This window comes from Lethenteron reissneri, unplaced genomic scaffold (genome assembly GCF_015708825.2).
Source record: "Lethenteron reissneri isolate LAM-NWPU_2019-01 unplaced genomic scaffold, ASM1570882v1 scaffold_1934, whole genome shotgun sequence".
Lineage (NCBI taxonomy): Eukaryota > Metazoa > Chordata > Hyperoartia > Petromyzontiformes > Petromyzontidae > Lethenteron > Lethenteron reissneri.
In genome coordinates this window covers 1-26,285 of record NW_026891701.1, presented here as the reverse complement: position 1 = coordinate 26,285, position 26,285 = coordinate 1, and the positions used below count along the sequence as shown (strand labels likewise).

The window sequence follows — 26,285 nt, the reverse complement described above, 5'->3', positions numbered from 1 at the left end:
GACTGGGGGCTCATTAACATAATTTATGAATCATATTCTTAGGTGTTTTCGGTAAAGTCACGTAGGTAAAACATCAAAATTAATAAAAATAAAAAAATAAAGATCACGACGTTTCGGAGGCAACACAAGTCTCCGTCATCAGGTGGGACAGTCACAGCCAGATCAGCTGCATCAAGTGAGGCAATGATTCAAGATGTAATCCCTTAAAAGCGAGTTGAGGGGGGAGGAGAGGTGGGGGGGCTCATCAGAATGTGGTAGCCAATGAATAGAAAGTATCGGGAGAGAGGGGCCAAAAAAAGGGGGGTGGGCGACGGCGTGGAAGCGATTGTGCGCAAGTGACACACTGCTGCCCACGCCAACGCATTGGACAGAGAGGGGGGAGGGGGGAGGTCTGATACACATGATAGAAAAGAAAAGAAAATGCGTATGTTTATACCAATGCTGGCTGAACAATGAAGAGATTACTGTTAAACACTGGGGATGTTAACACTCGGTAAAGTAAACTAGTGCCTGTCAGATAAGATGGTCAAAAAGTGTAATTAAGTCTTTTTTGCGTGGTTAATAACATCTTTCCAATGATTACTGAGTTTGTACCCATCATCACGGTTGAAATTATGTCTGTGTTTGTATATTTGTATGGCTTCGTGTACAAACCTTTGATGGTAGCCAGGAGGTTTGCAGAGAACCTTGGTCTCGGAAAAGTTGTGGGGGCCGTTGGCCCCCGGGGTCCCTCCCGCCTGCATCCCCTATTCCGTTTACGTTACCCCACCTCCCTATTCACTGTTTGGTGCCCGCGGAGGTTCGCTGCTCTCTGCGCTAACAGCGTACCTCGGTGCGTCGCACGGACGTCCGGGTCGCTGGCTGGAAGTCCTGCTGGTCCGCTGGCCTGGAGAGAAGGGAGCTATTTTCCCTCTGCGCCCCTCTATTTATCCTCCCTACCTTCAAGGGGATGCTGCGCTAAACAATGGGCTCGCGATCCTCTGGCACGCGCACGGCGGTTCTGGGTGCTGTTGATATGCTAATCAGTGTGCCGCGTGCAAGGCGTAAATCCTACTTAATCCCTTACCCTCCCTAACAATGGGGCCTGCGCGCTCAAGCGCAATTATCCCAACCCTCCATGACTATGCGCAACAGCCCCTGTGACCCCGCTATTCATGCTGTCCCGTGCCTCCCCTGCTCGCCCCGTCGACCCGTGGGAGTGTGTGTGGGGGGAAATGCGCCTCAACCGCGGTGGCCGAATGCCCCACGCCACGACCTACCATATTAAGGCCGGCCGCAGCGCCGCGGTGCCACGTAGCACGGGGAGGTCATCCAATTCCCTGATCGCCGGAAACCGTGAGAATTAATCCCGATAAGGGCCTCTCGGATAAAAACCGGTCGATCAGGTGACCTTCCCTTCCAGCTCTATGGGGGGGGGAATGCGTGCGGGTGTGTGCTTATGTGGGGCGGGTGATGGGGGGCAGTGCGGTGGGGGAAGCCGGGCGGCTCCCTGGTTCGGCAGAGCGGCCCCGTCGTTGTGGCACCACATAGCCCCCCGGGGTGCCAGTCCCCGTCCCGGGTTGACTGGAGCACCTCGCCTGGGTTGCCCCCACGAGGTATCGCCGCGGGGTCCGCGGGATTCGCCCGGCCCTTGTGGCTGGCCTCGGGGGTGGCGGCTCCGTCTCCTGGGGCTCCGGCGGTGGTCTCCTCCTCCATTCCAACGGCTCCCCTCGGCCTCTGGCACCTGCGGGCTGGGGAACAAACTCAGAAGCGGTGGGGTTTAAGGGTCGCCGTCCTCGTCGCCCCCGGCCCCGCCCGGGGCCCCTCGGAGCCCTGGGCTCCGTGGGGCCCATATACTGCGCGAGGCCCCCGGGCACGGGGGATGCGGGTACTCCGGGATTTTGGGGCCTTCGGGTGACGGGGTTCTCTCTCGCCGGGGCCGCTTTCCACGGTTTTAAGCGGCGGACATTGACCACCGTCTCTCGACCCCTCTCCCCGCCATCAATTAGTACCGTCCAGGGGGAGATCTGTCGCACCACGGTCCAGGGTCCCCGCCAGTAGGTCGTCAGTTTCCCCACCTGCCCGGCCCCGACGCGAGGGGTGTGTAGCCACACCTTAGCACCTGTCAGGAATAAGGGGGGTTCCATGCGGGGTCGGGTGCCCTGTTCCTGCCGCCGATGCGCGGCTTCCCCTTGCGGGTATGCTCGGCCTCGGGCTTCTCGTAGGGTCTCCAACAGGTGTTCCACGGGGCGGCTTCCCTCCTCCGGCTGGGGGGAAGGGACGCCGAATAGCAGATCTGCGGGTAAACGAGACTCACGGCCGAACATCATTAAAAACGGGGTTTGTCCCGTCGACGTGTGTACGGTGGTGGCGTAGGCGAAAAGGGCGTAGGGGAGGTGTTCATCCCAATCCCGTTGATTTGCGGCCGCCATACGTTTGAGTTTCCCCGATAAGGTCTGATTCATGCGCTCCACCATCCCGTTCGCCTGGGGGTGGTACGCTGTGGTTCGGTCCTTCTGGATTCCGAACTCTCGGCACAGTGCCTGGAACAACTCGGCCTCGAACTCGCTACCCTGGTCGGTGAGGACTCGTTCTGGGATCCCGTGCTTAAGTACGTAGTGTTCCACAAATGCCCGGGCCACCACCAAGGCCGTTTTATCAGGGATGGCCACTGCCACGGGGTAGCGGGTGAAATACTCTACTGCGACTAGGATATATCGGTTGCCTCGATGGGATCGCGGGAATGGCCCCTGTAGGTCGATCCCAACCAGCTGATTCGTGCGGCTGACGCGGAACGGCCTTAGGGGTACCTGGTATCGTGCCGGTTTCGGCCCGCACTGCTGACAGGCGCGGCAGCCCTGTACCCAGGCCGCCACGTCTTGTGCCAATTTGGGCCAGAGATACTGGCGACGCAGGGTCTCTCGAGTACGTCGTTCCCCATCGTGGCCCCCGAGTGGGTGGTCATGCACCAGCCGTAGCAGCTGGGGTCGCACCTGGGCAGGAACACAGATGCACCCCGGCTGGCCGGCCTCGGTTAACTCCCATACCACTCCGTTCCGCACACACAACCGGGCATACAAACCGCTCCAGGGTCCTGGTAGGGCGCTCTTTTCCTCCCGCAGTGCCGCCTCCACTGCCGCCAGATCCGGATCTCGCTGCTGGGTCTGTCTCAGCTGCTCGTCGTTTAGGCCCGGGAAGGCGCAGCCGACGTCCTCCTGGATCCGTCCAATCGGGTCCCGAGCCGCGGGTCCCGCGCTTGCCGGGCGGTCGACGGGATCCTCAGTGCCACCTGTGAGGGTTTCCGTGGCGCACACTGCACTCTCTCTCGCTGGGGGGGGGTCAGTGGCCGCGGCCTCTCGGGGGTCCGTTGCCTGCCGGCAGCGTCCCCCCGTGAAACACGGGCAGGCCTCCTCCGCCCTCGTCTCGGCGTACACCGTGGGTCGCCTCGACAAGGCGTCCGCGTTTGCATGCGTCCGGCCAGCCCGATACTCGATTTGCAGGTTGTACTCCTGCAACTGCGCCAACCACCGGGCCATCTGCCCCCGCGGCTCCTTGAATGTAAGAAGAAACTGCAGAGCATAATGGTCAGTGCGTACGCGACATCTCCTGCCGTACAAATACGGCCGGAACTGTTTGCATGCGAAAATCACGGCGTACAACTCTTGGCGGGTCACGCAATAGTTCAGCTCGGCCCCACTCAAGGTCCGGCTGGCGTACGCGATGACTCGTTCCGTCCCATCCTGTACCTGTGACAACACCGCGCCCAGCCCGCTGCTGCAGGCGTCGGTGTCCAAAATAAAATCGGTGGTAAAATCGGGGAAAGCGAGGGTGGGGGCGTGGGTGAGGTGGTCTTTGAGAGTGGTGAAGGCCGTCTGGCAGGCCCCCGTCCACTGATAGGGGTGCTTAGGGGAGGTGAGTTGGGTGAGGGGGCGTGCGATCTCGCTGAATCCCTTTACAAATCGACGATAATAGGTGGCGAGCCCCAAAAATGATCTGATCTCCGTCAGATTCCTTGGCCGTGGCCACTCCACTACGGCGCGTACCTTCTCCGGATCGGTGCGCACGCCTGCCTCGCTGACGCGATGCCCGAGGTACCCCACCTCGCGTTGTGCGATGTAACACTTACGTGGCTTGAGCTTGAGATGAGCCGCTCGCAGTCGCTGGAACACCTCTCGAAGCCTGGACCAATGCTCAGACAAAGATCTACTGAACACTATCACATCGTCCAAGTAAATCAGGCACTGTTCCCATTGCAAACCCCGCATCACCAACTCCATCAGCCGCTGGAACGTCGCGGGCGCGTTAGTGAGTCCGAACGGCAACACTCGAAACTCAAACAGGCCCATCGGGGTGGTGAATGCTGTTTTTGGCCGATCCTCCTCCGTCATCTCCACCTGCCAGTAACCGGACGCCAGATCGAGGGTGGAAAAATACCGCGCTCCTGCGAGACTGTCGAAGGTGTCGTCGATGCGGGGTATGGGGAAGGCATCGCCGAGCGTGACTGCATTTAGTTTACGGTAATCGACGCAGAACCGGGTTGACCCATCCTTTTTCGTTACTAGTACCACTGGGGCTGACCAGGGGCTCGCCGAGGGCTGAATTATGTTATCGCGAAGCATGTCCCCAACCGCCTCCTTGATCTGGGTGCGTTCGGGTGCGCCCACTCGGTACGCAGGGAGTTTGATGGGTCGGGCTGCACCGGTGTCAATTTGGTGCTTAACAAGGTCGGTCCGACCCACGTCCGAGTCGTGTTCGCTGAACACGTCGGCATACTCCCGCAGTAACTCGCGCAGCCGATCGGCCTCTCCCTTAGGTAAGTCCGCCCATGGTACATGTAACGCGTCGAGCAGGGGAACGACCTCGGCTCGGGGAGTCGGGCCGACTCGCCAGGCCAGGTCCTGCTCACCCTCAGGACGACCGGGGTCCTCAGCCCAGAGTGCGAACACCGAGTCGTGAGAGTGGCGTGCGTGCAGGGGGTGTACTGTGGCTATCGGGGTGCGCCGTCGCAGTATCGCGGGGGTATTGTGGGGGTTAAACATCCGCATAAACAATCGGTCCCCATCTGCGTTTACCAACGTGGCGGATCCCACAACCCCATACCGTTTTGCCAACTCCGGGTGAGGAGTTAGCATTACCTCCCCTGATGGTCGGAGCGCGGGGTCGGTGGGGGATGTTGCCACCGGCACCAGCATCTCGGTGAGCGGGCCGATGGTGACTGCCGTCGCCAGGATAGCGGCCACAGGTGCAAAGCGGCGGCGGGTTGGTTCTCGTCCCAGGAACGGTATCCGCTCGCCGTTGCTCTCCATGGTGGCGCATCGCTGGCGGGGTTGCACGTTGAGTCCCAACCGTTCTAGGAGGTCGGTGCCTGCGATACACTCGTGACACAACGCACTCGACACGTAGAACTCCTGCGTGCACACCTGGCTGCCTATGCGGACCTCTAGGGTGGCTCTCCCCAGCAGCCCCATTCCGGCTCCGCTCGCAGTGTGCAGCGCGCGGTCCGGGGCCTGCAGGTGACGCACGTCGACCCCGATCGCGCTGCAGTGCGCTGCGCTCACGAGCGAGGCCACCGCCCCCGTGTCCAGCAGGATTCGGGTACGCACTCCGTTTACCTCCCCTTCCACCAGCGATGTGGCCCCCGTGATCCCCGCCACCAGCTCCCGCAGCCAGTCGCCAGGAATCATCGTTTCCGTGGGCGTTGTTGCTGGAACCTGTGTGGAGATCACTCGCTCGCCATTATTCTCACACCTTGTTTGTGTCGGGGCTACGTCGATTTCACCCCCCGGTGGTCCCCTCTCTAGGGGGGCCTTAGTGTTTGACCTTAGCTCTTGTCTAGCTCGGGCGACCTGAGGACAGTCCCTCACTAGATGCCCTCGGCGATCGCACATATAACATGCCCGGGAAGGGGTGGCGGCTCCGTAGTGGGCTCTCTGCCCACTCCCTCCTCCCCCAGTGCGCTGCTGCTCATACTCTGCTTCTAGTCGCGCTATCCTTCCAGTTAGCCCTCCTACCGTGGAGTCTAGTTCCCCCATCTCGGATCGGATGGTCTCAACGGAGGATTGCAGTTTGGTCATATTTGTATTCGTTTCCTCGCGTACCTGGGTTACCCTCTCACCTACTTGGTTTACCTTGTTGTCTATCTGGGTTACCTGGCCGGAGACATCCTTTATACCCGTTTGTATACCGGCAACCCATCCCGGGGTTGTCTCGCGGGACACTGGAGGCTCTCTTTCCCGGCCCCTTACCGTCCTTGCGAGCTCCTGTTCCTCCTCCTCGTCTTCCGAGAGCAGGCTCGCAATGGCGCGCTCTCGTCCCAGCCCCCGGAGCTGCGCGCGTTCGCTGTGAATTCTTTCACACTTACGTGCGCGCTCGACAAGGGTGTTAAAGGGAAGACGTGGGCAGCTCATGTCTGGCTGCCACCACGCCGTGCGAGACAGGTACCGCTGGATTTTCTCGGCGGCCAGTTCCTCAATAACATCAGCTGCGTACCCCGGGCGTGCGATCTTTGTTAACTCGCACACATCCTCGGCGTAATCACGTAGATCTTCGCCAGGTTGGCGCCGGCGCGCCTCTAAGGCCGATTTTGCTTCCTCCTCGTCACGCGTGCCAAAACGCTGATCGAGTCGGCGCATCAGCTCCTCTAGCTGTGTCTGTGCGCTCGCGGGTAACGCTTCTACAAAATCGGCTGCCCGCCCATCAAGATTCATATTAAGTTGACGTACTGCCTGCGCGTCCATCCATCCATTAATTTCCTTGGCCCCTAAGAGATTGCGGGCGAATGCCTTCCACGAAGGGGCCCCCCGGCCGGTAAATATTAGTCTTATTTTAGCGTGAGGTAACGCGGGGGTCCGTACCGCTTCCGACACCAATTTGTGGGGGCCGTTGGCCCCCGGGGTCCCTCCCGCCTGCATCCCCTATTCCGTTTACGTTACCCCACCTCCCTATTCACTGTTTGGTGCCCGCGGAGGTTCGCTGCTCTCTGCGCTAACAGCGTACCTCGGTGCGTCGCACGGACGTCCGGGTCGCTGGCTGGAAGTCCTGCTGGTCCGCTGGCCTGGAGAGAAGGGAGCTATTTTCCCTCTGCGCCCCTCTATTTATCCTCCCTACCTTCAAGGGGATGCTGCGCTAAACAATGGGCTCGCGATCCTCTGGCACGCGCACGGCGGTTCTGGGTGCTGTTGATATGCTAATCAGTGTGCCGCGTGCAAGGCGTAAATCCTACTTAATCCCTTACCCTCCCTAACAATGGGGCCTGCGCGCTCAAGCGCAATTATCCCAACCCTCCATGACTATGCGCAACAGCCCCTGTGACCCCGCTATTCATGCTGTCCCGTGCCTCCCCTGCTCGCCCCGTCGACCCGTGGGAGTGTGTGTGGGGGGAAATGCGCCTCAACCGCGGTGGCCGAATGCCCCACGCCACGACCTACCATATTAAGGCCGGCCGCAGCGCCGCGGTGCCACGTAGCACGGGGAGGTCATCCAATTCCCTGATCGCCGGAAACCGTGAGAATTAATCCCGATAAGGGCCTCTCGGATAAAAACCGGTCGATCAGGTGACCTTCCCTTCCAGCTCTATGGGGGGGGGAATGCGTGCGGGTGTGTGCTTATGTGGGCGGGTGATGGGGGGCAGTGCGGTGGGGGAAGCCGGGCGGCTCCCTGGTTCGGCAGAGCGGCCCCGTCGTTGTGGCACCACAAAGTCTTTTCCGAGAGAACCTTCATGAGGCTGTGCCTCATAAATATTAATGATGCTGTGCCTCATGAATATTCATGAGTCACAGCCTCATGAATATTCATGATGCTGTGACTCGTGAATATTCATGATGCTGTGACTCGTGAATATTCATGAGTCACAGCCTCATGAATATTAATGATGCTGTGACTCGTGAATATTCATGATGCTGTGACTCGTGAATATTCATGATGCTGTGACTCGTGAATATTCATGAGTCACAGCCTCATGAATATTCATGATGCTGTGACTCGTGAATATTCATGATGCTGTGACTCGTGAATATTCATGAGTCACAGCCTCATGAATATTCATGATGCTGTGACTCGTGAATATTCATGATGCTGTGACTCGTGAATATTCATGAGTCACAGCCTCATGAATATTCATGATGCTGTGACTCGTGAATATTCATGATGCTGTGACTCGTGAATATTCATGATGCTGTGACTCGTGAATATTCATGATGCTGTGACTCGTGAATATTCATGAGTCACAGCCTCATGAATATTCATGATGCTGTGACTCGTGAATATTCATGATGCTGTGACTCGTGAATATTCATGATGCTGTGACTCGTGAATATTCATGAGTCACAGCCTCATGAATATTCATGATGATGTGACTCGTGAATATTCATGATGTTGTGCCTCATGAATATTCATGATGCTGTGACTCGTGAATATTCATGATGCTGTGACTCGTGAATATTCATGATGCTGTGACTCGTGAATATTCATGATGCTGTGACTCGTGAATATTCATGAGGCTGTGCGGGTGACGTCACCGCGCTTCCGCTGTGTTTATTCTCCCGTGGTGCATCGCGCGCTGGAGGTGACATGGCGGCCCCGAGTGGTTCTCGTTGTTGTTGTTGACACGGCGGTAGCGGCGGCAGCAGGGACGAGGTTTGTTTCCTCTCCAACCTCTGGCGACCCAGACAGAGCAGAAGGAGGAGGAGTGAGAGCGCCCTGCGTTTGCAATGCGCGCTCTCTCGTCGCCGGCGACGCGCAGGCAGCCCCGTGCATGGCCTGGCTGCTGCAGCTGTAGTAGTAGACACTGAACAACAACAACAACAAGCCGCTCGCTCGCTCGCCCCGCGGGTCGTAGGAGGGTTGCGATCTTGGAGAGTTGATTTGGTGGTGGTGGTGTTGGTGGTGGGGGGTGTTGTTGGTGGTGGTGGTGGTGTTGTTGGTGTTGGTGGTGGGGGGTGTTGGTGGTGGTGGTGGTAGTGGTGTTGGTGGTGGTGGTGGTGGTGTTGGTGGTGGTGTTGGTGGTGGTGGTAGTGGTGTTGGTGGTGGTGTTGGTGGTGGTGGTGGTAGTGGTAGTGGTGGTGTTGGTGGTGGTGTTGGTGGTGGTAGTGGTGGTGGTGGTGGTGGTGGTGGTAGTGGTGTTGGTGGTAGTGGTGGTGGTGTGGTAGTGTGGTAGTGGTGTTGGTGGTGGTAGTGGTGTTGGTGGTGGTGGTGGTAGTGGTAGTGGTGGTGTTGGTGGTGGTGTTGGTGGTGGTAGTGGTGGTGGTGGTGGTGGTAGTGGTGTTGGTGGTGGTGGTGGTAGTGGTGGTGGTGGTGTTGGTGGTGGTGGTGGTAGTGGTGTTGGTGGTGGTGGTGGTAGTGGTGGTGGTGGTGTTGGTGGTGGTGGTGGTAGTGGTGGTGGTGTTGTTGGTGGCGGGGGTGGTGACACGTTGTGGGGGCAGAGCAGGAGGATCGTGGATGGTGCTCGACCTCGTCCTGATCTTCACAGCAACAACTACATCAACAACAACAGCAGCAACAACTACATCATCAACAACAACAGCAGCAACAACTACATTATCAACAGCAGCGTCAACTACAACTACATTATCAACAGCAGCGTCAACTACAACTACATCATCAACAACAGCGTCAACAGCAGCAACAACTACATCATCAACAGCAGTAACACTACATCAACAACTACATCATCAACAGCAGTAACAACTACATCAACAACTACATCATCAACAGCAGTAACAACTACATCAACAACTACATCATCAACAGCAGTAACAACTACATCAACAACTACATCATCAACAGCAGTAACAACTACATCAACAACTACATCATCAACAGCAGTAACAACTACATCAACAACTACAGCAGCAGCAGCAGCACGTCCTGCCGGTTGACGATGGGCGACCCGGGCAGCGCGCAGCGACTGCAAGAGGCGCACGCGAAGGTGGCGCCCCCATCGCTGTGGCTCAACCAGCCCCCGCCCCCCGTCTACCTCGTGTCGCTGCTGCTGCTGGTGGTGGCGCTGCTGTAACCCGGTGCTGTGCTGGTGATTGTTGTGGTGGTGGTGGTGTTTTAACCCAGTGTTTGTGGTGGTGGTAGTGGTGGTGTTTTAAACCAGTGATTGTGGTGGTGGTGGTGGTGGTGTTTTAAACCAGTGATTGTGGTGGTGGTGGTGGTGGTGTTTTAAACCAGTGATTGTGGTTGTTGTGGTAGTGGTGGTGGTGGTGTTTTAACCCAGTGATTGTGGTGGTGGTGGTGTTTTAAACCAGTGATTGTTGTTGTTGTGGTAGTGGTGGTGGTGGTGTTTTAAACCAGTGATTGTTGTTGTTGTGGTGGTGGTGGTGGTGTTTTAACCCAGTGATTGTTGTTGTGGTGGTGGTGGTGGTGTTTTAAACCAGTGATTGTTGTTGTGGTGGTGGTGGTGGTGGTGTTTTAACCCAGTGATTGTTGTTGTGGTGGTGGTGGTGGTGTTTTAAACCAGTGATTGTTGTTGTTGTTGTGGTGGTGGTGGTGGTGTTTTAAACCAGTGATTGTGGTGGTGGTGGTGTTTTAAACCAGTGATTGTTGTTGTTGTGGTGGTGGTGTTTTAAACCAGTGATTGTGGTGGTGGTGGTGGTGTTTTAAACCAGTGATTGTTGTTGTTGTGGTAGTGGTGGTGGTGGTGTTTTAAACCAGTGATTGTTGTGGTGGTGGTGATGGTGTTTTAACCCAGTGATTGTGGTGGTGGTGGTGTTTTAAACCAGTGATTGTTGTTGTTGTGGTAGTGGTGGTGGTGGTGTTTTAAACCAGTGATTGTGGTGGTGGTGTTTTAACCCAGTGATTGTTGTTGTTGTGGTGGTGGTGTTTTAAACCAGTGATTGTGGTGGTGGTGGTGTTTTAAACCAGTGATTGTTGTTGTTGTGGTGGTTGTGGTGGTGGTGTTTTAAACCAGTGATTGTTGTTGTTGTGGTGGTGGTGGTGGTGTTTTAAACCAGTGATTGTGGTGGTGGTGGTGGTGTTTTAAACCAGTGATTGTTGTTGTTGTGGTAGTGGTGGTGGTGGTGTTTTAAACCAGTGATTGTTGTTGTTGTGGTGGTGGTGGTGGTGTTTTAAACCAGTGATTGTGGTGGTGGTGGTGGTGTTTTAAACCAGTGATTGTTGTTGTTGTGGTAGTGGTGGTGGTGGTGTTTTAAACCAGTGATTGTTGTTGTTGTGGTGGTGGTGTTTTAAACCAGTGATTGTTGTTGTTGTGGTAGTGGTGGTGGTGGTGTTTTAAACCAGTGATTGTTGTTGTTGTGGTGGTGGTGGTGGTGTTTTAAACCAGTGATTGTGGTGGTGGTGGTGGTGTTTTAAACCAGTGATTGTTGTTGTTGTGGTAGTGGTGGTGGTGGTGTTTTAAACCAGTGATTGTTGTTGTTGTTGTGGTGGTGGTGGTGGTGGTGGTGTTTTAAACCAGTGATTGTGGTGGTGGTGGTGTTTTAAACCAGTGATTGTTGTTGTTGTGGTAGTGGTGGTGGTGTTTTAAACCAGTGATTGTTGTTGTTGTGGTAGTGGTGGTGGTGTTTTAACCCAGTGATTGTTGTTGTTGTGGTGGTGTTTTAAACCAGTGATTGTGGTGGTGGTGGTGTTTTAAACCAGTGATTGTTGTTGTTGTTGTGGTGGTGGTGGTGGTGTTTTAACCCAGTGATTGTGGTGGTGGTGTGGATGGGCAACCCGGTGAATCGGCCCTCGGGACAGATGTTTGAGAGTTGAACTCTTGAATGCGTAGGTGGTGTGAATGAACTGAATGGTGATTGTTGTTATTGCGAACCGGAAACTAAAACGCGTTCGTCAAAGCATTGCGAGTTGGATGTTGTTGTTGTGCGCCACCGCCAACGCAGCGGAAGCAGCACTCGTCATGGTGGTGGTCATCAACGTAATAATTTGTCTTGTGCACAACACAGGTGGTCTCGGATTGCAGGGCCAAGATACAGCACTGGTGAGATGAAGTTTCATTGCACACACCCGATGTCAACTCCAGACTCTGACCCTGAGACCCGGTCTCCACTCTAGAGACTGAGACCCGGTCTCCACTCTAGACACTGAGACCCTGAGGCCCGGTCTGTGTGTTGTGCGTGTCGTTAGGGAGAAGGTTCGGATGGATTATAGTGTCTTGCGAGACCGCCTCAGCACCCTTCCCGATCGCCTGCACTACAGCGTCATGGTGCGTGTCCACGCACGCACACAGACGCATACCCGGCGTGGTACTGGCCACCCACCTCCTCGTGTGCCACTGTGCCGGCCTCCTTAGGTGCGGCTACTCGCTGCTAAGAGCACTCGCCCCAACGGTCCGTTGAAGGCAGTTCACGTTGAGGTTGGTACCTTTGTCATTACAGGTACCCATGGGGCCCCTCGCCTTCATGCCTGGCCACCTCATTAAGACTAATGAGGTGACGGTGCTGCTGGGAGACAATTGGTTCGCCTCGTTATCGGCCAAGCAAGCGGAAGGCATCGCAGAGCACCGCATGCAACGTACGCACGCACAGACACACACACACACGCAGACAGACACACAGAGACGGACACACACACAGACACACACGCAGACAGACACACGCACATAGACACACAGACAGACGCAGACGCGCGCACATACGCAACAACCGCCATTCATCACTAAGTGGCGGTGACGTCACCACGGCGCTTGTGCCAGGCCATGTGCACGTTAAGGCCACGTGAAGTGTCGAACTCCCGCTGGCTGGAGGTCACGGGGCAGACCCAGGTGCCATGGGTCGACTGACTGAGATGGCACGCACACACACAGACAGATGCACACACACAGACAGATGCACACACACAGACAGATGCACACACACAGACGCACACACACAGACACACGTGCACACACAGCACCTATGAAGGCCGCCACTGGCACACGAGGGGGTGGGTGGCCAGCACCACGCCCGGCCGCCTTTGTCTCCCCAGTGCTAGCGGTGTTCACTACACACCGCTGCACCAGCTACTCAGAATCAGAATGTTTATTGACGCTGGAGGAATCCGTTGAGCTTCAACGCTCTTCCTCACAGACGTGTACTCATTTGAGGCTGAGTCGACCTAGACACACGCACCACCGCAGTATTCACCGGGGCTGCTTGCCGAGCTCGAACCTCCGGCTAGAGCGAGCGACGGACGGGCTGTGGTACTGGGTCACCGTTGTACTGTACTTCCATGTGTCTCGCCTGGTATTTGTACGTAGATATTTTAAGTGATTTGTTTTTGCCTTTCCTATACTTTGACTGCTATCGCGTTTGTGTTTTGTTGTGTTTGTTGTAATGTTCTACCCCTGTGCCCCTACTGAAACATCTGTTCCAAAGAGCTTCGGAGCTTATTGAATTCCTTCAGTATAAATCTTCAGAGTCTGTCTTGCCCGCCCCCCCACCCACCCCACGTGTCTCCCCAGACGTCCAGAAGACGATCGACGACCTGGGCAGAGCGCAGGGGAGCGTTGAGTCCCGTCAGAGGTTCACCAGCGAGCTCGCGGGGCTGGACAAGGTGAGGGGGTAGGATGGCCTTGTCAGCGTCGTCAATAACTCCCAAGGCTGGACAAGGTTAGAGATGGTGGGGGGAGCCTTCACGTCGTCGGCGTCGTCAAATAAGAGTTGACTTTATTTTTTTCCCCGTCGTCAGGAAAGGGGGAATATGGAAATACGGGAGGAGTTGGAGAACGATGAACCGAGGCAGAAAGGTGAGGTCGCGAGCCCGACACCGGAGTTGAGCGCGAGGCACCGAGCCTGGTGCTGCCTGGTCTCTGACCCTGGGACCCCGAGTCTCATCTTGGGGCGGTGTCTGTGCAGGAAAGCCGCGGGTGGCCCACAGCCCCCACTCGAGGCCCCCCCCCGCCCCTCCCCGCGAGACCCCGGCCGCACCTCCCGACCCCCGTCACCAGCGAGAGGACACGGAGGAGATGAGTCGTATCTGGGCGAGGCTGGATGAGCTGGAGAGGGAGGAGGAGGCGATGGATGAAGTGTTCAGGTGACGGTGGTCGTGGTGGTGGTGGTAGTGGTTGTTGTATATGTTGGTTATCAAAATTTGTTATGTTGTATGCGTGCGTGGGTGAAATTATTATGTTGTATATGTGGGTTATGAATATTCAGTGAAAATAATAATTAAATGAAATTTGGCCAAATGTGTAATTATCCGGAAATATGTTAATTTATGTAATTATGCACATTTTAATTATGCCAATTCGAGAGGTAATCGTATTAATTATGCGAGTGGGTGTAATTATGATAATCCAAGTCGTTATGATAACCAGACCCCGCCTCGGTGATGAGGGTGGGTTATCGATCGGAATAAGGCAATTAATCGTATGCAGTTATGCAGGTGTGGTGTAAGTATGCAAGATTGACTTAGATTAACTCGGCATCGTTGTCTAGGTTCGTCTCATTCTCGCTTTAACATTCCCAGAGTGTGTATTCGTGGTTATATTTTAGGTCCCCGATTCACCCCGTTATCGCTTTAACATTTACTGAGTATGTGTTAGTGTGTTTATTAAGGTCACCAAGTTCAGATCTCAACGCAGAAGCAGATCTTATGCATAGATTTCAGGAAAGAATCACACAACCACTTCTGTATTGATCAATTTATTACTAATTCAACCTTAACTATGATATAATATGCGAACTCTCAATCCCGGAACGTCAACACGGCATCAATACAGTATCATCAACGATTGTCTTATTTCACTTTGACAACGGCACATGGATCCCGCATAACGCGATGGTTGTTAGTGAGAGAGAGAGTCGTTAAAATATGCAAATACTATGCTAAGAAAACCTTAACGTTAATGAATGATTATACTCAATATTGTTCACGCAGTACCGCACTCCTTATTGATCATACGCAACCCTTATCACGTTGTTAGCACCTTGGGTCACGGGACAGTTGAATATTCTGTAGAGGATGCGAGTACGTGCGGCGATTATGACTGAAAGATACTTGAAAGATTATACGGCGATAAAAAAAAACACAATCAAAAACAGTTATTATTCTTAAAGGCATCAATCTCAACAGATACATCGGCAGGTTATCTGACAACAGAACGGCTCGGAGTAAGGGCCTGCGACGGTGCTCCTTTTCCGAAGATCGTTATCTTATACCAAGTTTACTAATTGGGGACCAGATCACCTGATAAGGATCCGGTGGGCCACCACTCCCCACGTGAGCGTGGCTCGGCGGAAGGAGGTGCCAAGAATCAGTTCGTATTGATGGATCTGTTGGGAATTTATGCGATTAAGAGTACAGCCCGCTAAATATAAAGATAAAAATTACGAATACTTTTATAAACGACGGATGGCCATCACTCGGTCTCGTTGTGATGCCTTCCCAGCCACAGATGGCTTATGGGTTCGAGTGTGTTTGAGTGGTAAGAGTTGTCTTGAATAGTCAGTGTTCGGAGTCGATTCTTTATGTCAAACAGACGCCTGGTGGTCGTGTGGTGAGGGGGCGGTGCGCGTCATACGTATCAGTCGCTCCCCTGTCACCGTGGTGAACTGGTTCGGATGCCCGTTGATACGCTGTCGCAGTTCGGAACCCGGTCGGTAGGTGGCGCCCACAACTCGCTCGCAGCGTGCAGTGCACGGAGCCTCGTCGCCAAACCGCGACCCTCACCACTCCGGCGGCAGCAGAGACCTCCGACTCGGCAGAGGTTGACCCACGCAGGCTGAGTTGAGCTGTCAAGCGGGTCTTGCCCGCCTGCAGAGGAGATGGGGAGCCGCTTGAGTCGAGCCCCGAGAGCCGGCTTTGGTAAGCCGATCGAACTCGGCTGAGTCCCAGACGAGCTGAAGATGAGTCGAGCCGACCCGCTGGTCGCACTCGCTCCTGAGCCGACCCTCCCGGTCGAGCTCGCTCCTGAGCCGACCCGCTGGTCGCACCCCCCACGTGAGCCGACCCGCTGGTCGCACTGGTTTCCAATGCTCAGGATCCTTTCCTTTATGCCGAAAAATCCCCCTGGATCCCGCCCACAAGGCGGGGCTTCTTTCGATTTTTGCTGTGTCAGGATCTGTCCGTAGGCAGGTGTGTCCATGTGTGTGTCTGTACGTCCGTATGTCCTTGTGTGCATCACTCACGGTATATTCCGTTGTCACCCTCCCTCCATAAAACCCACGAGCAAACAATCAGATGTTACAAATTGCCTCGAAGTCGTCTCTCTGTCTGGGTGCAATATTATCTCTTGTCTGGCCTTCTTCATGAACCCAAAACACAGACGTTACAAATCGTCTCATAGGCGTCTTTGTTCGTGTTGCACAACCTGGAGGGAGGGGCAACACTCTCTCCGACCCGGCGCACAAAGAAATGGTTAAAAAGTTTTAAGTTAACATTTGTCCCTTTCTATTTCACAGTTATGATTCTGTATGTAACCTAAGGTCTGTCGTTTCCCATCGTGGTGCTTGACTCAAGTGGAGGTGTTTCCCCGAGCGTATACACACTCCTATCCCGCGCTGCGGGGATACAAAGATGGCCGGGATCTCCCTTTCTCTCCGACCCTGGGTTTAACATCGGTTTTTTTTTATTATGTATTTATATTCGACCTGGTGGTGATTCATCCCGTTATCCTGGCTTTTCCATAAGTTTTACTTTGTCTTTTCATGCATATGCTTATTACTATTAATTTATTTCCGATATCTTAGGTTAAGGGGTAAGTTTCTTGATCCTAGGAATTCGTATTCCTTGGTGTCTGCATGGTTATATAAGCGGAATATAGTTTACGGTGAATAGCGTTAACATTGATGTTATGTACGATATTATGTATTGTGATGTCTTTAACTTAACTTGTTTGTCAGGGCTTTACTGACACGAAGTTGCATTCCATAGCCCCGCAGTCTTTGCCCCACCCTATCTCTGCTCGCCGTGGTTGTTGCTGTCCAGCTGACGCCGTTAACTCAAGGCCTCATTAATTTCCGTCACTCCTTGTGTGTGAGGGCGGTTGAACCTTGGAGTCAGTTCTGGTTTTTGTCTGCCTGCTTCTTCTTGTGTCCCCTGACCCCGGGAGTTATTATTTCTACTTTTATGGCCTGTCGAAGCCCGACTCGCTGTTGCTGGGCTGGTCGTTCCCGGCTTTTTGCTTACGTTTGCAGTTCGCCGTGCTCTTAATTTCCTTCCCTCTTCAACCTTATATCGACTATTCGCTCCTGTCTGGGTGTGATTCAATTTTAACTTAGGAAGGTTCTGATTGTCATATGCTTCGGGTCGAGTTGTATAGAAAGTATTAAAGTATGGAAATAACATTTCATATTGACTTAATGATGGTGATGGTTCAGTAGGCGTAACTTGTGGCCTGGTTTAATTGGAGTGGGTGTGAATATCAATAACTTTAGCCTACCCTGTTGTTAAATTCCGACTTTAACGTTACTTTAATAGCAATACAGAATAATTGAGCTTTTTGTCTTAACTAGGCGAACGCGAACTTCTGGTGACCCCCGCAGCCTTGTTGTTCAGCTGGGTCTGCCTCCTTGAGAGATACAAAACACTCTTATTCTCCTCACTGTGGCCATCCAACCTTCTGCTCTGGGAGTGTTATTCTTAATTTCAGGTCAAAGGCACCCTCACGTTCAGACGTGCAGGGTTGTTTAAATCAGCTCCCTCCCCTGTGCACACAGCCTTGAGCTGACCCACTTATTTTCGTTCCCTCAGCTGCAGGAGGACAAGGCGTACTTCTACCTCCCCCCTGTGTGCACGTGTTCTAACTAGCTCGGAATCCCTAAACACACAATCAGTGATGATTCCTGGCTTTCTGTGGTTGTGATTTAGACAAAGGCGCCTCTGCTTTCTTCCATTGCCTTTGAGTCGACACTGCCCTATTATTTGCCCATGTGCTGAGGTCATAGAATTCGTTTTGACTTCAGTAATATTAACATTCAGTATTGGATTAGCAAATGGCAATGGTTCATTGATGTAGCTCGCAGCCTGGTCTCCAATTTGAGCGAGCGCGAGGATCGATACTTTAGCCTACTCTGTTGTTGAATTTCGAATTTTGACGTTACTTTAAAACCATGCAGGATGGTTGGGCTTTTTGCCTTAACTATGTCTGGCTGACACTCCCACTGTCTCTGCCGCCTGCACGGGTGACATGTGCCCGTTCATCAGGCCTTATCTTTCCTTGAAGCAAGGTTGCAAATTCTGCCATCCTAGCCCTCCTCCAGTTCATTACTTAACAACACCTGGTGTTTTGCAGTTTGCTGCGCTTTGGTGTGTTTAAAAAAAAAAACAAGTAAAAAGATAATATATAAAAATCATCAAATATTATTAATCTCAATTTTGGAAGAAGGGTTAGTATACAACATGGTGGTGGTGGTGGTCGTGGCGGTGGTCGTGGCGGTGGTAGTGTCGGTGGTAGTGGTGGTGGTCGTGGCGGTGGTAGTGGCGGTGGTAGTGGCGGTGGTAGTGGCGGTGGTAGTGGCGGTGGTCGTGGTGGTGGTAGTGGTGGTGGTCGTGGTGGTGGTAGTGGTGGTGGTAGTGGTGGTGGTCGTGGGGAGCGGTTGTGTGGTGTTTGGCGCTACGAACTCGGCGACCCGAGTTCGATTCCCGCTCGCGGCCAACACCGGTGACGATTATGTGAAGAGGTCCTGGGCATCCCCAAGGTCGGCTCGGCCTCAAATGAGTGCCTGGTGCGGTGCGTAAACATCTCCACTGGGGAGACAAAGGCGGCCGGGCATGGTGCTGGCCACCCACCCCCTCGTGTGCCACATTGCCGGCCTTCATAGGCGCTGCTGCTGCTACTCGCTAGCAGCACTTGCCCCAACAATGTGCTAAGGCTCCACGGGGCATCTTTGTCTTTAATGTTAGTAGTCATGAAAGTAGTGGTGGTGATTTTCATTCCCTCTGCTGCTGATGATAGTGGTGTTATCAATAGTTGCTGCTATGATGATCATGCCAAACCCTTATCTTTACCAACAGGGCAGAAGATAGCAACCCTGCTGATGCTGATGATGTTGCTGATGGTGACATTGCTGATGATAATGCTGGTGGTGGTGGAGATATTTTGGAAGATTCAGAGTCCAATCAAATCCACCGTCACATATCGGTAACCACCAAAAGTTCTAAGTGAGTAACATCCATAGATTCGTCACGCAGACCCACAGACTCGCCACACAGTAGAGACCCATAGACTCATCACACAGCAGAGACCCACAGACTCATCACACAGCAGAGACCCATAGACTCATCACACAGCAGAGACCCATAGACTCATCACACAGCCGAGACCCATAGACTCATCACACAGCAGAGACCCATAGACTCATCACACAGCAGAGACCCACAGACTCGCCACACAGTAGAGACCCATAGACTCATCACACAGCAGAGACCCATAGACTCATCACACAGCAGAGACCCACAGACTCATCACACAGCAGAGACCCATAGACTCATCACACAGCAGAGACCCATAGACTCATCACACAGCAGAGACCCATAGACTCATCACACAGTAGAGACCCATAGACTCATCACACAGCAGAGACCCATAGACTCATCACACAGCAGAGACCCATAGACTCATCACACAGCAGAGACCCATAGACTCATCACACAGCAGAGACCCATAGTCTCATCACACAGCAGAGACCCACAGACTCATCACACAGCAGAGACCCATAGACTCATCACACAGCAGCGACCCATAGACTCATCACACAGTAGAGACCCATAGACTCATCACACAGCAGAGACCCATAGACTCATCACACAGCAGAGACCCACAGACTCATCACACAGCAGAGACCCATAGACTCATCACACAGCAGAGACCCATAGACTCACCACACAGCAGAGACCCATAGACTCATCACACAGTAGAGACCCATAGACTCATCACACAGCAGAGACCCATAGACTCATCACACAGCAGAGACCCATAGACTCATTACACAGCAGAGACCCATAGACTCATCACACTGCAGAGACCCATAGTCTCATCACACAGCAGAGACCCACAGACTCATCACACAGCAGAGACCCATAGACTCATCACACAGCAGAGACCCATAGACTCACCACACAGTAGAGACCCATAGACTCATCACACAGCAGAGACCCATAGACTCATCACACAGTAGGGACCCATAGACTCATCACACAGCAGAGACCCATAGACTCATCACACAGTAGAGACCCATAGACTCATCACACAGCAGAGACCCATAGACTCATCACACAGCAGAGACCCATAGACTCACCACACAGCAGAGAGCTACAGACTCATCACACAGCAGAGACCCATATACTCATCACACTGCAGAGACCCATAGTCTCATCACACAGCAGAGAGCTACAGACTCATCACACAGCAGAGACCCATAGACTCACCACACAGTAGAGTCCCATAAACTCAACAAACAGAGACCCATAGACTCACCACACAGTAGAGACCCATAGACTCACCACACAGTAGAGTCCCATAAACTCAACAAACAGAGACCCATAGACTCACCACACAGCAGAGACCCATAGACTCACCAGATAGAGACCCATAGACTCATCACACAGCAAAGTCCCATAAACTCAACAAACAGAGACCGATAGACTCATTCAGTGACACATTCAAAGATGTGGTAACTCACCATTTAATTCGCTCGTTCACCCACTCATGCACTCAATTACAGGGTGGGTGTGTTTCTCTTTCTACCCAGAGAGAGATGGCGCAGCTGGTTAGCGCGCTACGCTACGAACCCGGCGGGCCGAGTTAGATTCCCGCTCACGGCGATTATTTGATCCGATCCTGGGCCTCCCCTAGGTCGACTCGGCCTCAATTGAGTAGCTGGTGCGGTGTGTCGTAGTCCACATCGTCACTGGGGATACAAAGGCGGCCGGGCGTGGTGCTGGCCACCCACCCCCTCGTGTGCCGTGTCAACCCTCATAGGCGCTGCTACTCGCTCGGAACACTTTCCCCTAGAGTCTGTTAGAGGCTACACGGGGATCTTTGTCTTTGTCTACCCAGAGAGGAGCAGGAGGGGTCTGCGTGGGAGGGCGAGGGGCTTGGCGACGACCTCACGGAGTGGGAGGGGACGCCCACCATTCGCTTCTCCCACACGACGGAACCCAAGAAGGTGGCCCACGCTACTCTCACTCGTATTCTCATTCGTGACTCATTAGTGCACTCATTCAGCAGGCGGGGCGAGCGAGCGGGCGGGTGGGTTGGTGAGCGAGCGGGTGAGTGGGTGAGTGGGCGGGTTAGCGAATGGGTGAGCGAGCGAGTAGGTGAGCAGGCGGGTGGGTTGGTGAGCGAGCTGGTGAGTGGGTGAGTGGGCGGGTTAGTGAATGGGTGAGCGAGCGAGTAGGTGAGCAGGCGGGTGGGTTGGTGAGCGAGCGGGTGAGTGGGTGAGTGGGCGGGTTAGCGAATGGGTGTGCGAGCTGGTGGGTGGGTGGGTGAGCGAGCGGGCGGGTTGGTGAGCGAGCGGGTGAGTGGGTGAGTGGACGGGTACGCGAGTGGGTGGGTGGGCGAGCGAGCTGGTGAGTAGGCGGGTGAGCGAGTGGGTGAGCGATCCGCCCTGCGTTCCCCCCAGGTGCGTATCGACACCGGCAGGAACACGACGCTCAAGTTCAGCGAGCGGAGGGAGCAGCAGCAGCAGCATCGTCGGCGCAGGCACAGCGGTGGTAGCAATGGCGGCACCACCACTCTCCGCTCCCCGGCCGACATCTACAGGTCCGTGTGTCAGTGTGTCAGTGTGTCCGTGTGTGTCCATGTGTGTCCGTGTGTGTCTGTGTGTGTCTGTGTGTGTCTGTGTGTGTCTGTGTGATAGAGCAGCTGTGGAGAGAGTGTAAAGCTTTCCATACTTGGGCAGTGAGCTCATGACCGGCTCCAGCTTGACAGCAGAGGTCTCCCTCCGAATCAGCCGAGCGGCATTCTAATTTCATCGGTTGCGTAACGCTTCTATGTGGAAGCTACCTGGTCTGTCGCTCCGCACGAAGCTTCAGGTCTTCTCGGCCACGGTCATTCCCTCCCTTCTCTACGCTTGCAAAACGTAGACCCCCCTAATGGAACATCTTTGCCGGTTAAAAACATTTAGGCTGGCCTGCCTACGATCCATCCTGGGTTTAACCTGCAGGCTGGATTGTGTGAGGAGCTCACAAATCCATGAGAGATCTGGACATCGGTGAGCGCCTCTGGCAGAGGCGAGGCTGCGTTGGCTGGGTCACGTCGCCCGCATGCCCAGCCACCGCCTGCCCAAGCAGCTTCTGTTTGGCCGGATAGAGGGAGCTCAACGGGTGCGCGACATGGACTGGTGCGGTATGGGAGGATGTGGAGCTGAGTGGACTTGCCGATGACCGGTACCAGCAGTCTAAAGATCGGCCTCTGTGGAGGAGGCTCGTGAAGGTCGCTACTGGGCAGTTGGAGGCAGTCGCCCTCCAGCAACAACGGAGGGCAGAGGGAGCGACGCTCACAACAACGAGCGGAGCACCGGGCGGTTAAAAGGCAGTGAGTTGGGGGCACAGGTGGTGCATCTCTCAGTCATCTCAGTGAGTTGATCCATGGCACCTGGGTCTGTCTTGTGACCACCTCCTCCTGCACCTAGCCTGGCACAGCAATCAACCCATGGCACCTGGGTGTGTCCCGTGACTTCGAGTCGGCGAGCCTTCGACACTTCACGTGGCCTCGGAGTGCACCTGGCCTGGCACAGACGCCGTGTTGTTGTTGTGTGTGTCCGTGTTTGTGCGTGTAAATCTGTGCGCGTGTCCATCCGTTTGTGCTCGTGTATGCGTGGAGGGGGAGGCGGTAATGTAGCGGTTAGCGCTCCGCTCCGCTACGAACCCAGTGACCCGAGATTTATTCCCGCTCACGGCCACCAACACCCAGTGACGATTATCTGAACCGGTTCCGTGTGTGCGTGCGTGCCTGTGTGTGCGTGTGTGTGCGTGCGTGCGTGTGTGTGTGTGTGCGTGCCTGTGTGGTGCGTGTGTGTGTGCGTGTGGTGCGTGCGTGCCTGTGTGTGCGTGTGTGCCTGTGTGTGTGTGTGCGTGTGTGTGCGTGCGTGCCTGTGCGTGCGTGTGTGTGTGTGCGTGTGTGCGTGCCCCGGCCGGAGCAGGTGGTTTGTGGACGTGGCGAGCGGCCACCGCCGCCCACGCAAGTCCATCCTGAAGTCGCGCAGCCACGAGGACGGCCTGGGTAGCGACGAGTTCAGCTACGGCGGCTACGGCGGCAGCAGCAGCAGCAACAGTGGAAGCAGCAACGGCAGCAGCAGCTACAACGGCAGCAGCAATGGCAGCAGCAGCATCAGCGACTCCATCATTAGCGCCATCATCGCCGGTAGTGGTGGCGGTGGTGGTGGTTGTGCCGGAGATGCGGTCTTCCATCCTTCAGAGGGGGGTGATGGCAACACAACCGGCAACAATAACGTCATCAGCAGCAGCAGCAACAATAACGGTCACCAGCAGCAGCAACAACAATAACATCGACTCCACCACCAACAACTCAACTGCCACCAACTCCACCACCACCAACAACAACACTTCACCTGTGAGTCATCCATCACGAGTCAGTCGCCCACCACCACCGACAGCAGCAGCAAGGAGGTGGTGGAGGAGGAGATGTCAAGATGTCCACTGCCTGATGTGAGCATGAGTAGCAGCTGCAGCAGCAGCGTTATCAATATCATCAGTAGCAGAAGCATTATCAATAGCATCATCAGTAGCAGAAGCGTTATCAATAGCATCATCAGTAGCAGAAGCATTATCAATAGCATCATCAGTAGCAGAAGCATTATCAATAGCATCATCAGTAGCAGAAGCATTATCAATAGCATCAGTAGCAGCAGCATTATCAATAGCATAATCAGTAGCAGAAGCATTATCAATAGCATCATCAGTAGCAGCAGCATTATCAATAGCATAATCAGTAGCAGAAGCATTATCAATAGCATCAGCATAAGCGTTATCAATAGCATCATCAGCAGCAGAAGCGTTATCAATAGCATCATCAGTAGCAGCAGCATTATCAATAGCATCATCAGTAGCAGAAGCATTATTAATAGCATCATCAGCAGCAGAAGCGTTATCAATAGCATCATCAGTAGCAGAAGCATTATCAATAGCATCATCAGCAGCAGAAGCATTATCAATAGCATCATCAGTAGCAGAAGCGTTATCAATAGCATCATCAGTAGCAGAAGCATTATCAATAGCATCATCAGCAGCAGAAGCGTTATCAATAGCATCATCAGTAGCGTAAGCGTTATCAATAGCATCATCAGTAGCAGAAGCATTATCAATAGCATCATCAGTAGCAGAAGCATTATCAATAGCATCATCAGTAGCAGAAGCATTATCAATAGCATCATCAGTAGCAGAAGCATTATCAATAGCATCAGTAGCAGCAGCATTATCATATAGCATAATCAGTAGCAGAAGCATTATCAATAGCATCATCAGTAGCAGCAGCATTATCAATAGCATAATCAGTAGCAGAAGCATTATCAATAGCATCAGCATAACGTTATCATAGCATCATCGCAGCAGAAGCGTTATCAATAGCATCATCAGTAGCAGCAGCATTATCAATAGCATCATCAGTAGCAGAAGAAGCATTAATTAATAGCATCATCAGCAGCAGAAGCGTTATCATAGCATCATCAGTAGCAGAAGGCATTATCAATAGCATCATCAGCAGCAGAAGCAATTATCATAGCATCATCAGTAGCAGAAGCGTTATCAATAGCATCATCAGTAGCAGAAGCATTATCAATAGCATCATCAGCAGCAGAAGCGTTATCAATAGCATCATCAGTAGCGTAAGCGTTATCAATAGCATCATCAGTAGCAGCAGCATTATCAATAGCATCATCAGTAGCAGAAGCATTATCAATAGCATCATCAGTAGCAGAAGCATTATCAATAGCATCATCAGCAGCAGAAGCGTTATCAATAGCATCATCAGTAGCAGAAGCATTATCAATAGCATCATCAGCAGCAGAAGCATTATCAATAGCATCATCAGTAGCAGAAGCATTATCAATAGCATCATCAGTAGCAGAAGCATTATCAATAGCATCATCAGCAGCAGAAGCATTATCAATAGCATCATCAATAGCATCATCAGTAGCATCATCAGCACCAGAAGCATTATCAATAGCATCATCAGTAGCATCATCAGTAGCAGCAGCATCAATAGCATCATCAATAGCATCATCAATAGCATCATCAATAGCATCATCAATAGCATCAGCACAAGCATTATCCATAGCATCGTCAGCCACAGCGTTATCAATCGCATTGTCAGCAGAAGCATTATCAACAGCATCATCAGCATCATCAGCATCGGTAGCAGCATTATCAACAGCATCATCAGCATCGGTAGCAGCATTGTTATCATCAGCATCGTCAGCATCTCCGTTTGAACTCGTATCTTCATGTCCCTCACGTGTCTCCCCGTGTTGCCTCCCTGTCCCCACGTCCTACTATCCCCGTATATCCCTCACGTGTCTCCACGTGTCTCCACGTGTCTCCACGTGTCTCCACGTGTCTCCACGTGTCTCCAGTGTCTCCATGTCTCCACGTGTCTCCACGTGTCTCCACATGTCTCCCTGTCTGTCTCCTTGTCCCCACGTCCTAGTATCCCCGTATATCCCTCACGTGTCTCCACGTGTCTTTACGTGTCTCCCCTGCTGTCTTGCCCCCCCCCCCCCCCCCGCGCAGGCGTTTTCTGGAGTTGTCTCGGAGAGATCGGCCCATGGCGCTCCGCCGTTGTCGCCGCCGCCAGCCACGGCGCCAGCCACGGCGCCAGCCACGGCGCCAGCCACGGCGCCAGCCACGGCGCCAGCCACGGCGCGCCGCCACCACGACGACGATGGCGGCAGGGCAGGTGCGGGTGGTGACGGCTCCCACTCCGGCGAGCCTCCTGCTGCACCCAGACGCGTCTCCAAGTTCAAGGCGGAGCGACTCGCCTCCATGCGGTGACGGCGACAACCACCACGCCGTGACGTGGCTGTGACACCGTAGCCGTGACGACGACCACGCCGTGATGTGGCGGTGACATCGTAGCCGTGACGACGACCACGCCGTGACGTGGCGGTGACATCGTAGCCGTGACGACGATGAAGGTGACGTAGCGGTGACATCGTAGCCGTGACGACCATGAAGGTGACGTAGCGGTGATATCGTAGCCGTGACGACGATGAAGGTGACGTAGTGGTGACGGCACCATGACGACGTAGCGATGACGACGTAGCGACGACGCCGCATCCTCGCCGCGTAGCGACCGACTGCGAGCGGTGAATGATGGCGTCGTTAGCCCCGCCCCACTGGCCCTGCTTGGCCCCCAGCCAGATTCTTCAGACTCCGCCTCCGAGCGTGGCCGGCAGCAGCAGTCGGGG

The 26,285-nt window shown here is 53.9% G+C and overlaps 1 protein-coding gene across 1 annotated transcript; it reads left to right on the top strand.

Annotated features, from left to right (window-relative positions):
• The first annotated feature begins 9,236 nt into the window (after positions 1–9,236).
• Positions 9,237–26,279, top strand: LOC133339608 (unconventional prefoldin RPB5 interactor-like). The gene is given in 14 exon segments (XM_061547732.1): positions 9,237–9,904; positions 11,883–11,917; positions 12,064–12,142; positions 12,315–12,450; positions 13,379–13,470; positions 13,606–13,663; positions 13,773–13,950; positions 18,874–19,020; positions 20,918–21,026; positions 21,483–21,622; positions 23,004–23,339; positions 23,341–23,426; positions 23,429–23,529; positions 25,609–26,279. Coding segments are annotated over 14 exon segments (1,806 nt in total). The 5' UTR covers positions 9,237–9,856; the 3' UTR covers positions 25,870–26,279.
• Positions 26,280–26,285: the final 6 nt, after the last annotated feature.